At 43.8% G+C, this 14,052-nt stretch overlaps 1 protein-coding gene across 1 annotated transcript in view; it reads right to left on the reverse strand.

Moving 5' to 3' along the window:
- Positions 1–1,152: 1,152 nt before the first annotated feature.
- ZNRF3 (zinc and ring finger 3) overlaps positions 1,153–14,052 on the reverse strand; it is a 30,484-nt gene continuing 17,584 nt past the window's right edge. Inside the window, exons 2-8 of the mRNA XM_042828746.1 lie at positions 12,779–12,853; positions 11,112–11,243; positions 10,103–10,213; positions 9,245–9,412; positions 8,317–8,419; positions 6,157–7,902; positions 1,153–5,114 (exon numbers count right to left, since the gene is read on the reverse strand). Coding sequence (XP_042684680.1) covers positions 5,071–5,114; positions 6,157–7,902; positions 8,317–8,419; positions 9,245–9,412; positions 10,103–10,213; positions 11,112–11,243; positions 12,779–12,853 — 2,379 coding nt within the window. The 3' untranslated portion in view covers positions 1,153–5,070. The remainder of the gene's footprint in view (positions 5,115–6,156; positions 7,903–8,316; positions 8,420–9,244; positions 9,413–10,102; positions 10,214–11,111; positions 11,244–12,778; positions 12,854–14,052) is intronic.

Consider the following 14,052-nt stretch of genomic DNA (forward strand, 5'->3'; position numbering starts at 1 on the left):
AGTTTCACCTGAATATCATCCTAGACATTTTTGAGTAAACTTATCATTCTGCTAACTGGAATGAGAAGTGGAGCCCTATTCCCACAGCACCGCCCCCAGTGCATGCGGGTAATGCAGCTCTCAGCTTTACCGAGCGCTTGTGCTTTTCAGGATGAAATTTTGCATTCCAAAATTCAGTCTGAAAGACAATTTACTGTAAATCCAGGGGATATCCCATGAAATAAATCAGACTGACAAGAAAAGAACAAATCCTGCTTGAGATGACTCACCGCTGAAGTATGTGCTGCGTCTCTATGTGGTCATCCCGCATTCGGCAAATGGCTGCAAGTAACAATTATAAAAAATTAAATGCAGTGAATTGCCGCGGGAGGAGAGCAGTTTGTGCTGCTCAAGTGCAGAAGAGCATTGCGTGGCAGGGGGAGAAGCCCAAGAAAACTCGTTTTCTTTTAGAAACACCACTGTCACACAGGCACCGGTCTCTTCTTGCACAAGAGGGGATTGCTGTGCTCTCCTTTCTTGCCATCCAGTCTATGAGACTCCTTTTAAACTTGTTTATTCTGGAAACGTTTGCCTTATTTTTTTATTTTTTCTTCATTCCCATGAGAGAAATGTATTCTTTACTCTGAATGAGATCCTTTCACATCAAGCAAGTCACAGAAGCTCAGGGGTTCCCTTTCCCATCAAAGATCTGGTTTCGGGTCTATTGTATCCCAGACAAAGACCTGGGCAGGCTGGCTCCAGCTGTAAGAACACAGCCACCTCCAAAAGACACCTTCACCACACGAGGAGCCCACCGAAACTGAGCACTGCATCCTGCACAAACCGCTGTGCAAAACATCAATGACCAACACTGTCGACTATCTGCCTTAGAGTTCAGCAGACACACTCCAAATTGCTACTGCCAAAATGAGACCGTGCTCCAACAGCCAGCATTAGCACTGTGTACGATCTTAGTAAGAAATAACGCTCATCTCCTGGGTGAATTCTGAGGTGACTGAATTACAATGCACTGGAACAGGCCCAGGTGAGAGGGGGAAGAACCCTAATCCAAAGGGTTACCAGGTGGAAACCTTGGTGAGATGGAAGCAACCAAAGGAGAATGGAATCTTTTTGTGTCACTGCACGAAGAACACATAACATACAGAGGCAAACTATTTCAGCAATAGCATATATTTGTGTTTTACACGTGTACATACATGCACGGAGATCGTTAACCACCAGTGATCACATCCAAGCCATTTTCTTCGATGTGTCAATGAATGTCTTTGATCATATTATGCCCTCTGTCGACACGACGAGAGCAGCACAACGCTGATTTTAACTGCAATGGAACCAGTGATTCCATGAGCCGGGGCATGGATTTGGGTTTAGCCTATCTGTTCAACATGTCTTCTCCATTTGTTGCATCCATTTGCACCATGATGGCTCGGGCCTCAAAGCAGTCATAGTTCAGGACAATAGATTATTTTTATCTGAAATTAAAGCACAAATAAGTTCCCTTGCTTCAGGAAACGTGCAGGTTCCAAATAGAAATGAGGACGCCTTCCAGCAGGTGTGTGCCAGCTGCCATGTGATTTGAGCCTTCAGAGACCTGTGTGACCCTCTCACACAGCCTTCTTTCTACACAGAAGTCCAAGAACTGCCCTGGTAGTTACAGACTGCCACCCTGCAGTGTCAAGCTTCATTGCATCTCCTTCCCCATTTCCCACAGCAGAGCACTTAACCCCATCTTTTCCACAGCACGCTTTGGTGCGCTACGGCCTCAATCTTCCTCTCCTCCTTCTGTCTCTACACCTTTGCCCTCCCTTCCTTTGGAACCTTTAACATCTAACTTCCTCCTCCTTAACAGCAAGACCTGCCAGCTGTGAGCAGGGACAGCAAACAGCAGGCAGCGAGGCTGCTGGAAACACAATTAGGAAGGAGCTAAAATCCAGCAGTGGCCTTACACTGAGCATAATGCCCAGTAAGATACTGATTTATTCTGTGTACTCCAGCGTGGCACTTACCTGAAAGTTGAATGGTCCTGGGATGGAATATTACAGCTTGTCTCCAAAGGGGAAGAAAAAAAATAAATCACAAAAGAAAACTTTGCATTTTTTAATCCCATTGTTGTATCTGTGTGTGTATGCATAGATGTGCCTACCTGCTATTTAGCAAAAGAAGCACTGCTGCTGAAAGCAGTTCACGTAGGACTGCACTTGGAGAAGCACAGCTGTGTCCTTTCCCTACAAATAAGGACGACTTCCACACATGTATGCAATAAAACTGTATTTTTGCGTGGTTTTGCCTTTTTTTTTTTTTAATACAGACATTTGTACACTTTCTTACAAAACTGCAGGTAACTACAACTTTTCTTAAATCATTTTTGGTCGGCAAGTACTGTAAAATCTTTGTGTGCAATTATCATGTATTTACAGGGCCTCGTGTTAGTGATTTTCAATGATTATTACAATAATGTCACACACTCTCAACATAAAACATGGCTTAAGATAAATATATTAGTAAATAAATATTCTGAGAACATATTTCCATAAATGAAATGTGCTGCTATACATATACAGAATATATACAGGATGCTTTCTAGCTTTTAAAACATTTAAAAAAATGGTAATGAAGGAGAAAGAGCCCTTTGACCATATTACAAATCTTTACAGCAAATTTTATACAAAACAATTTTAAGTGCTATAAGATCATTAAAAAAAAACAAAACAACAAACATTTTAAATAGTGCCTCATGAGCCAAACACAATGACAACTGTTCATGGAAGCAGTAGAAAGGTATTTTGTTACAAAACCACCTATCATGGCAGCTGGCCGACAACTGGACAGACATGAGGATGAACGACACGTTGACCATAAAGCCAAACACAGAAACCAGGGCATCTCTGTAAGGCCTGCAGAACTGTGGGACTGGCAGAGATCCCCACAACACGTGAAGGAGGCTGGTACAGGAACACCATGAGCCAGAACATTCAAATACCTTTTGCAGAACCGTGCTTTGCCACCCGGCGCCGTGCAGCTATGGAGCACAGTGCATCTCAGTGGCCTCACAGTGCCTGGTGAAACACCAAGCAAGGTAATCCAGGTGGCATCCCCTGACGTGTGCAGTGCTTTTCGTTTGAGTGGAGGAAGGAGAAAGGTAAGACTTCTAAAAAAAAGCCTCGTAAAGTTGCTTCTCCTAACACATGCCACTTACTGCAGTCATTCAGAGAATGAATACGTTTTCAATAAACTTTATACACAGGAAATCTGTTTACTTTTTTGTTTCAGTTTTCTACCCAAGTATTGGCTTGTGTCAATTCTCTGAACAGCTGGATCAGGGCGTTTGTTCACTTAGAGGGATCTAATGGGAACTGCTTCCAACAGAATTGTTTTTTCCTAATTTATCGAGTACAGAAAGGAAAAGTAAATGAACCAACTTAATTTGTTTCTTTCTTGGTTGTTTGCATTTTATAAAGTATTTCCTTCGGGACTATACAGAAAAGAAGTTACCTTTTCTGGTACTCACAATCAGCCCAGTGCTGTCAAGGACGTTATGGTTGCAAACATAAGGTGAAGCATGCAACTCCTTTTCATGACTTTTAAATACCTTCGAAGCCTACTGAACTTCAGACCAATCTTTGCAGCAGGCTGGCAGTGTGGGCATTAACAAAGTAGTTTCCCTTTAGGAGAATTCCTGCTGTGAATATAGCAGACAGGATGACACTGTGTCCTCAGGCACATGCAGCATGACAGGCAATTAAACCATGCTATGGTAGCCTCTTACTCAGAAGCTGCTGTTTCCACAGGAAACAATTGCTATCAGAAGTGACGACAGACGTTATCCCATGATAACCAATGTCCCCACTAGTACAAGAACAAGAACAAAAGTATGTGCCCAGGCTAATGGAGTACAGAGAACGCTCTGTACACAAGACAAAAATGAAGCACAACTGGCTGGGCCCAAGAAACCTTTAAAACAGATCCATCTATGGAAGCTTACATCATCCACAGCAACCAAGGAAACCATGACTAAAACCAAGTCCTCATTTCCCCGCGTGTGCAATGGGTGACAAGCACTGCTTCCCCTTAGGCATGCTTGCAGGCTATAAGGGAACAAGACAGATTCTGACCTATTTCCAACGTGAGCCAGGCAAGCGCAAGCCCCCTGCAAACCCTATTGTCCTGCATATGCCAGCATTTCCCACAGCCACGAGGGGGGCTACAAGTGCCTGTAAAACTTCCTATGGAAGCCAAGATTGACTATCTACAAAGGTTTCACCCTTTCTAAACGCTTTCTTCTACCACCTGTTTGAGGGAAGGGTGTCCCTCCCCCCCCCCACCATTCTTCACCAGTCAGAAGATACAATGAGGTCCATGTTTTAGCAGGAAATGGGAATATGAACAACCCGAGCTAACAGTATCCCTACCCCCAGTCTGTTAAAACTAATCATGATGGCTGGAGACTCTCCCCAGCCAAATCATTGGAGCAGCATAAAAGGTGGGGAGGGGAGAGGAAGAAGGAGACAGTCTAATCCTTCACCTCTCTCAAAATCACGCATATAAGTTGCTGGCTACTAGGATTTGCTACTAGGATTAATTGATATCTGAATATCCATTCAGCAGCTGTATCCCTCTGGACTACTTTATTTCAAGGTGCTATCTGGTTTCTAAGGCAGGTGTAGCCCTGAGCTTATCAAAGGCTGGACTCCTTTAAGTAGGAGGTAACAGCGTCTACACATAGCCTGGCTTATTTAACACACCGTGTTACCTCTCAGCAAGAGCTGACACGGTCACTTCTAAAAAGAAAAATATAAATAACATTTTGTCATTAATATAGAAACAGCATTAGAGCTCAGAATGCTCCACACCATGTCCCACATGGGCTTTGCACACCAATGGAGGCCTGAAGGCTTCAGGCAAAAGGGAGAAAGAGGATAATCAAGCTGATGTGGACATAGAGGAAGTGGGGGAGGGACTTCTCCACATTACCACTTTTGTGTGTTTGTCAAAGCTTAACAAATTGAAGTCCGTGTGAATTTGGAGTCTGTGATAAGCTCCACTTCTCCACCTGGTGTCATCTGGACAAGTCTAGTCACCAGTCTGGCTTCTCTCCAAGGGATGAGATCCAGCACCTGAACGATAAAGAGAAAATCTCTGGTTAAAACTGAAGAACACTGCATGTCCAGTTTGGGTCCCACCAGTACAAGAAACACTGTGGTTGACTGGAGCAAGTTCAGCACAGAGCCAAGGTGCTCTGAGGGCTGGAGCACTTGCCCTGTGACAAGAGGGTGAGGAAACAGGGCTTGTTTGCAGTTATGATGCTATGTCTGTCATCAAAATTGAACTGAGATCTTCTCAGTGATGCACGGAGGACAAGAGGTAACAGGCTTTCACTGAGACACGAAATGGATATATGACTGGATATAAAAAGAAACTTTTCTCTATGAGAACAGTTAGCCACTGGGACAGGGGCAGAGAGGTGCAGTCTATGTCTTTTGAAGGTTGTCATGGAGACTGTCAAGATCGGACTGGATAAACTGAGTCTAACCTGAGCAACTGAACAACGTGGTGTCATTTCAGAGCTGACTGCTTTGAGCAGGGAGCTGGACTAGATAATGCCTCAAGGACTCTTCCAGCCTAGGATGTTTCTGTTAATAAGTGTTAATGAGTTAATAAACTCATTTAGGCAAGGCAGATAAGAAAGAACTTCCTTTGTTCCATGAGTGGTTCTTTTTTCCCCTTATGCAGGTCAGTGGCAAAGATTTTCTCATATATTCTCCTACAGCAGTTCCAAGTTTTCCACTCTTATTTTTCAGCTGCATCTTGTCAGTCCCCTCCTGGCACTCTGGCCTTGCCTACTCTGGTGTTATCCATTCAAACATATCAAAGCTCCCAGACCAGCAAGACGTCCCTGGTTTGGGGACCTGGTACTAGCAGTCCCCACAAAGTATGAGAATGAAAGCTCTTAACTACCATCTTCTATCCCTCTAGCTAAGGCCAAATGAGCATAGGTAACAAAATAACACTGCTGGGGGAAGGATTAACTGATAACCAGCTCTCATGCAAAAGACTGCAGTAACCATTAAGGCTGCACATACCTGGGAAACTGGGATCTCGCATTTCATATGCTACAGTTAAAAGGTAGGGAGTAACCAAAAGAAGCAAACTGATTACCTGTGACTTGCGTGGTCGCTGTCAACTTCTGGGAGTGCGGAGTGGAACTAGGAAAGAGCATTCTGGTTTCCTCTTCCTGAGAGCAGTTTTGACGTAGGAAAGATGTTGCCTCATAGCACACCTCCCTCTCATCCTGTACCTCTCCTATACCTTGGCAGTGCAGGTAAGCATCTAGCTCAGATGTTCCATCCCAGGAACTACAGCCACCTGTGTGGGTCCCTTGGCACTCTGTAGGTAGAATTAGCTCACAGTCTCTGTCTTCAGGAATGATGGGAATGCGTTGACCCAGATCATGTACACCCTTATAACAGCTTGGCAAGGTGTCATCAGGAAGCGTGTACTGCACATTCACTGCATAGTCTTCTGTATAGCAGCCACCGCCTCCGCTGCCACTGTTGCTACTACAGGCTACCTGCTTCTCTTCATAGAAGCAGCATGGCAACCCTTCGTATTTTACCCTATCTGTCCTATGCAAGTGGTCTGATTTAATACTGTACAAGCCCTGGGTGCTCCCTGACTGTGGTTCTAACCCTGGGCCACATGCCCCCCACAGCGGAGAACTGAGGAAGAGTGCACTACAGTCAGCTGCCCCATTTCTAGGCTCCAGGGCAGAGTGCTGGAGTTCAAAGCAGCACGCGCATGCTTGCTCCATAAGCGGCCCTGTTATCTCTGGATTCTTCCAGTTCATTTTAACATCCAAGGCAGCACCAGGAGTGGCCTCAGGTCCTCCCTCTGAGGTAGTGCCATTTGGATCCCTGTGCTCTAGTGAGGAATTACTGCTATAGTTCATATCCATGCTGCAATTAGACAGTTGGTCCCCTGAGGAAGAAGCTGGCACAGGCCGGCAGTCAGCACTCACCAGACTGTGACTGTGAGCTGGAAGCTCATCCTGATGGGGGTCCTCCAAGAGAACAATTGCACCCTTGTTTGTACCACCAGCCTCACCCACTCGGCAAGGGCTTTTACTGCGGTAGATGTATGGGTCATAGTCACTGCTCAAAGAGCTGCGGAAGGTGGAGCAACTCCCATAAACACCTTGGTTGCTGACCTCGGTGCAGTCAACCATGGAATCGCTGGAGGAGCAGTGACACTGACCAGAACTGCTGCTGCTGCTGTCACTTCCAGGGCAGTCAGCTAAATATCCACTGCACACTGAACGATGACCGTGATAGCAGCTAAAGCTGGAGGTACTGCCACTCTCCAAGCGAGATGAGGGCACTACGTGTACCACAGGAGGGAAAAGCACACTGCTACCAGGCTGAAAGGCACGGGAAGGACCCTTTGAGGAAATGCCAGTTGAAGGCTGTCCATCTTGCTCAGGGTAACTAAGGCCTTGGAAGTAGTAGTGCTGATACATGGTCTCGTACTGGGAAAAGCACGCTGCTTTAGAAAAGTTTCGTCCTCCAAACTTGGGTCGTCGGAAGTTGTGAGCTGGAGAATAAGCCCTATGTTCCAGGCTGCAGTGGTGTGTGTTTAAAGCATGGTCCAAATGAATAGGCTGATAACTTCGGATATAGGCTGCAGATTGGGCTTGGTAGAGGCTCTGTTCACCGTGTCGCTCAACTGTAAGTACTGTGATGGGATTTCCATGAGGGTCCATGCTTGTCCGTGTAGGATACGCTGTTATCTGGTTCGCCCTGTGCACTCGGCCTGGGTAATGGACAGGCAGAATCACCCTCTGCTGCCGGCTGCGTGCTGAGTTGATGGATTCCAGACAGACTGGGCCTGTGTTTCCCTTCTTCTGTTCTGAAGGAGAGAAATAAGGAGTGAAGAAGTAGGAGGATAGTCGTGCAGGTTAAGAGCGAATCTGGCAGTCAATGCTGTTGTTTTTGCTTTGCACGTTACTTTACACAAACCAGTTTTTAAAAAAATTATTAAATAATTCTATTAAATGTAATTGTCCTCATTGTGTTCAAGGGCTGACCAATGCTGCTCCCTGCTGAGCACTGTGCCCAGAACAAGGGAAAAACAGAAATGTGGCTTGATATTCCAGAGTATGCAGTCATTTTTAAACAACTGCATTTCTAGGGTTGCACTACCATAAAACTATGGGCTTTACAGAGATTTATCTACAGGCATAGCTTCTGTTTCATGCTGTGAAGCCTGAAGTGCAAAACACACAATGCAGCTGAGCATCCCCACCTCATTAGCAGGACATACCAATGATGTTATGGCGGCAGTGAGGACAGGTGTGATGCTGCAGTAACCAAGGATCCACACATTTCTTGTGAAATCGGTGAGTGCAGGGAATGACACGCAGCTCCTAAAGGAACACATGGAGGGACATAAAAAGTACTGATGCCTAATGAGTAAATCCTCACACTTTATTCCTAGCTCTTTTTTTTTTTTTTAACATAACCAAATTCCTGCTCTAGAAGCAGTAAGGAGGAAAAAAACCCCACTACATTCAGCCAAAAGCACAGTGGTTAGGGATAAACCCTCTGAAAAAGTGGTCTAATGTTAGAACTTCATTGTGAGTAACCAGCATTTCTCAGGGTGCTTTTTACTGTGTGTCCTGTGCCTTAATGAGCTGGGGGAACCCGTACTAAAGTGTTAAAGTAATCCCCAAAATATGAAATGTACTTAAACAAAGATCAATGGAGTCCATTTAACAGCGCTTTCATTCTTTATATGGAGGTTTAAAGCTTTGATTATTGATTGCTGCTGTCTTAACAGGCCTATTTTCTACTTCATCCTTTCATTGCTTTCTCTGGTAGAACTACGTCAGAGCAGGCAATCGCTGACATCAACATAGAAATGATAAACAGAAGGCTGAAACTGGCTCCTGAACCTTGTGGAGCTCCCTCCCTTCTCTGGTCTCCCATCAGTGCAGCCTGAGGGAGGGATCAACCTACAAAGTGAAACCTCAGCTCTCACTTTGCAGCATGGTGAAAAGCTCTTGAGACTTACATTGCTGACTGCACAGTGCAGCTGAGGCTGAGCTGGCTGCTCAATGCAATCTGTCCGGCAAATGGCACAACCTCAATACATGATGCATCCAACAGCTAGCTGCATGTCACAGGGCTAAAATAAATCAAGCTATAAGCTATATTCTCAGCCTATGTTGAAGAAACGTTCTATCCTTTACCTCCCCATCAATGTACTTCTCCAAGCAGATGGCACAGTCAGAGGTAGAGCTGCTACTGAGTGTATCCAGAGCACCACAGCTACCTTCCCGGTGTCCCTTGCTTTTAGACTTAAACTTCCTGGTCTCCATTTTTTCCAGTGCTTGCACTGCAAGCCTGTTCATGGAATTCTAGAACATAAGAAGAAGAAAAAAAGGCAACACTGCTGCATAAGGGACTGTAGTGTAGTAGCAGAGAAAACACCACCACATCAAATTAATGTACCTTTCAAATCACAGCAGGCTCAAACTAACGCACCGTGCTTTGCACTCCTTATACATGCATACCCACGCACTGAACAGTTTACAAATTCAAACTGCAAGGTCCATTAGCTTCTATTTGCTTTCTCTTTCATGCCTGATAGGAAAAAATACCTCATCTAGAATTACCACATTTTATACCTCACAACCTTCTCCAGCTAAGAATTAAAGGATATTACTCTACTGAAAAAGAGCTGTGATTTCTTCTAAATCATTACAATCTCTCCACAACACATGAATGAACGTTTGGACTTCTTTTGGAGTACAATAGCATTACTGATACTCAACTTCTGAACAGAAATACTCTTCCTTCCCAAAGGCTAAGTGGTTCGTTCAATACTCAATGTCTGAAATTAACTGAAGGGACATCAAAGGTCAGCGTAGATCTCCTTTAAAGACATTGTCACAACCATTCAAAGGCCTACACCCATGGATAAAAACCTTTCCCCAGAGATGGCTATTGTAAGTCAGCATCCTCTATTCCTAAAGGCTGCAAGTTCTAGGGCGAAGTAAAAGAAACTAACTTTCAGCATTCAATAAATAAACCATTACTGCTCTTACCTGACTACGTCGTTGTTTCAGTTTGATCTTGACAAGAAGAATGAGGCAAACAAGAGACACAACCACAAAGAAGGCCAGGAAAATTCCCATATCAAAGTACTCAGTAGGTTGCTTAAAAATTAGAACAACATTATTATTTTTCCTATCTTTCTATCACAGTCAAATCTACTGTTCCTTTCTTTTTTCTACTTTCTCAGTGGTCAGTGCCACATACCTACACAGAAAATGTTAAGTCAATGCACTCTGCTCATTAACAAGGATTCTATGGGACAAACCTGAGGTACATGCGTTACTGCAAGTGAATGAAATACACAGAGTGCCAATCAGGAGATGTCAGGTTCACAGCAGCTCTGGGCTAATTCTACATGAAAACAGAGGTTTTTTTAAATTGAATTATACTAGTACAAATTTCCTTTCTTATTGGTTTGCTTGCATATCTAAGCAAGTAAAAATGAGTAATTACATCTTCAGCAAATGGTGCACTTCTCACTTTTCATATCAGAAGTATTCCTTAAAAATACAGCAAAACCAAAGTGGTAACTGGGTCACTGCTGACCTTTAGTTTTGTTCTTCTTATATGAGCTACATGTAATGGGTGCTAAAAAAATCTCTAGAATAACATTTTCTATTAAAATTACAAATATCAGATACAAAATAACTAACCCATGTTTAAAATACCACCCAAGAAATTAATTAACACAGGGCAGGCTATCTTACAAATCTGAACTGCTAGGTGCATACAGTAACTGTAGTACATAACTAAGAAAAAGGAAAGCCTCTATTATGTAAAATTGCTAGCCACTTATAAATTTTAAAGAACATATATATGGAAGACATCAGGTCCCACACTGTGGATTCTACACTTAAATCAAACATGGCCACTTGTCCACAGTAAAGTTGATTTAGGTCAGCAGAATTTCTCATCTGTTAAGTCTTTGCACTGCAGTTAGCAAGCACTGCACGCAGTAACAGCAGGGCAACGTTTAGATAAAGTTTCTTAAAGTCTCACCCGTGGGGGGCGATGCTGGATCCTTGCTCGTGCCACTTTCTGCTTGTTAACTATGTTCATTAGCTTGACAGCATCCGCACCCTTCACATACACCACTGGTCTCTTCAGAGGGTCTTCTAAGCCCTGGTTCAGCTAGAACAACAACAACAAATCTGCTCAGGAGGCACATCTCAGCACAAGTACTTCTCCTCTTCTGGAGAATGGAAAGAAGAGTAAATGAACGTGAAAGCAGAACCGATTCCAGCACCAATCGTTTTTCTCTACTACAAACCTAACTGTTCACTTAGGTCCTTTGGCTGAGAATCAAAATGCATGACACACAAATGTCCAGAACTGCATAGAAAGCAGTCAATCAAGTACCACTTGTGGTTGGTGTATGTGAAACTAGGTCTTGTCATTCATCTTCTGGTTGTGAGCGTTTGCATAAGCTGCTGCTCTGTCCTGTAATAAAGCCTACAATGCCAGCTGCTGCCCTAACCTCTTTCCATTTTATTTGTTCATGCAAATAGTCAATAATCAACTAATTTTCCAATCACTGTAGCTAGCTGCACCCAGTTAATTAGCAACAGTCAAGGACGGAGAGCTGTTGGTAGATGAAAGACACAGAGGCAGCAACTCAGCTTTGCATGTTTAGAGATGGACGGATGGCTGAGAGTAATTGGAAGTTGCAATACAGAGAAAAGACTGGAAACAAGATAGATAACACCCTTGTGAGATAATTTTTGAAAAAATACTGAGAATGTTTGCAAAATTAAGGCTGTAGCCTTGATGCACATGCAGACCACAGCTCCCAAAGTACCTACTGCAGAGTCCATACTCCTCAGACCAACAGATGCTAATTTCACAATCAAAGCCAGCTTTTTAAATGTAAACACAGAGAGTCTCTCTTTCCCCAGGAAATTCAGGCTGCACTTGAAAATATTCCGCTTCACTTCTTTCTGCTGTAGCTTTCTTAAGACAGAAGAAAACTAAACCAAATGTAGACTATTTTCATGCTTGTTAAGCTCGTTTTCTCTACTCAGTTAACTTGAAATTGCCTGGCAGGATCTTCTCAAAGCTTCTCACAGAAATATTACCTCACCCATCTCCCCCAGTGACCCCTGGGGAAAAAGAAAAAAAAAAAAGAAAAAGAAAAATGCTGCTGGTCCACACAGATATTTCTGCTGGTCCACACAATACTTAGGCCAAAATTCAAGGCTGCAAATAAGAAAAAAATCGTTATACTTTTTTTTTTTTTTTTTTTTTTGTAGGAATTTGTTTGAAGTTTGAAGCCCATTTTACAATCTCAAAAATAACAGCTGCTCAACAATGCTGTTGATCAAAGCTGGGCACAGCCAAACCCCCTGTATGCAGTGCTGGGCAGAAACCTCATCGCCTCGAGGCCACTCGTATTTGCCCCTATCCTTTCTCAAAAATGCAGTACCAGTTTTGGATTCGAGATTCTAGCAAAGGCTAGAAGAAAAATCTAACTCCCCACGCTCCTCTCCTTCTATCATTCTCAGCATCTCCATTGCTTCTTGCCTGCCAGAAGATAGGCAGGAGTTGGCCAGAACCTGCGTGTCTTAACGTTGCTGTGCTCAGAGCCCTGCCTACCCCGTGCTGCTGCCTCCGCAGTTCTAAAGGAGTCCAACAGAGGGTGTAATAAAACCAAGCTCCCTCCCTCCTACCTGATCAATGGCATCTGGGTTTTCAGAAACATCAAAGATGACCGCTGTGGCTCCTCGCTGCACTGCTCTTTTTGCCTGCAATAGGAAAGACACCATCCTCAGACTTATCCCAAAAGATCACAGTCACCACTGAAATTACTCTCTTTCTTCATTTCAGGACAGCAAACTTCACATCAATAGATTCTGTGTAGTTAAAATAAATGACAGAGTCATTGCAAACACAAAGTCATGGAACCAACATGGAACGTGGTTAAACTTCACTGTAGCTTCTGCAATCTCTGCCTTTTCCCACTGAAACTCCTTCTTCAACAAGGTTTAAAATAAGTTCACATGTCATTAAGACCCTTCAAAGATTTTAAATATAATATTTTTATTTTTCCCCCTTCCATATTACTTCAAAGCATTATCAAAAAGCATACCATGTGATTTGGGGTGAGATGCGAGTTCACTAGAGTAGAAAAATAAAGGCAGACCAGGTTCTTTATGATCTGTGTCTTGGCCATAACAAGCTCTTGGTATCAACTTGTGTACAAAGTGCCTGCAGAGAACACTGCTCTTTCTGGCCACTGGAGGTCAGAACTGTTGCACATAATGTTTCAGCATCAGAGCTGTTTAAATGCGAAGCTTTTAACTAATAGCATCCAAAGCTGGAGTTACCAACAGTGGGGGGAAAATAAATAAATAATTAGAACATATTAAAATCCCTTGAGATAGATAAAAGAGTACTTTAACCATCTAGGCTAAGACAGTGTTATTTGTTTCTGCCACTGTGCCTCTCCACATTTCACTCAAGAGATGCTCAGCAGCTCCACAGAGCAATCATTGCCAGAAGCTTCTCAAATCTGCTTCTACCTTTGGTGGATGCGGACAGCAAAGTATTATTTCCTCCACCATCACAGACTAAACAAGAGGACACCGGCTCTGCAGAGAGACTGGCAAAACCTGAACCTGAGATATAAAGGAAGCACCCAGAAGTTGTGGATTATGAAACATCACACAGTGCTTTAGCACAGAATGAGGGGACCTTAAAGATGACCCAGCCCCAACCCACTACCATGGGCTGGTTGCCCCCACCAGCTCAGGCTGCCCGGAGCCCCATCCAACCTAGTCTTCAATGCCTCCAGGGATGGGGCACCCACAGCTCTGGGCTGCAGTGCCAGGGTCCCATCACCCGCTGAGCACAGAATTTCTTCCTAACATTAAACCTCATCCTTCCCTCTTTTAGTTTAAAGCCGTTCCCCCATGTCCTGTGACTATCAGACGCCTGCTGGCCA

The sequence above is a fragment of the Centrocercus urophasianus genome, unplaced genomic scaffold (assembly GCF_019232065.1).
Source record: "Centrocercus urophasianus isolate 14NV4802_14NV808 unplaced genomic scaffold, USGS_Curo_1.0 seq_30, whole genome shotgun sequence".
Classification (NCBI taxonomy): Eukaryota; Metazoa; Chordata; class Aves; order Galliformes; family Phasianidae; genus Centrocercus; species Centrocercus urophasianus.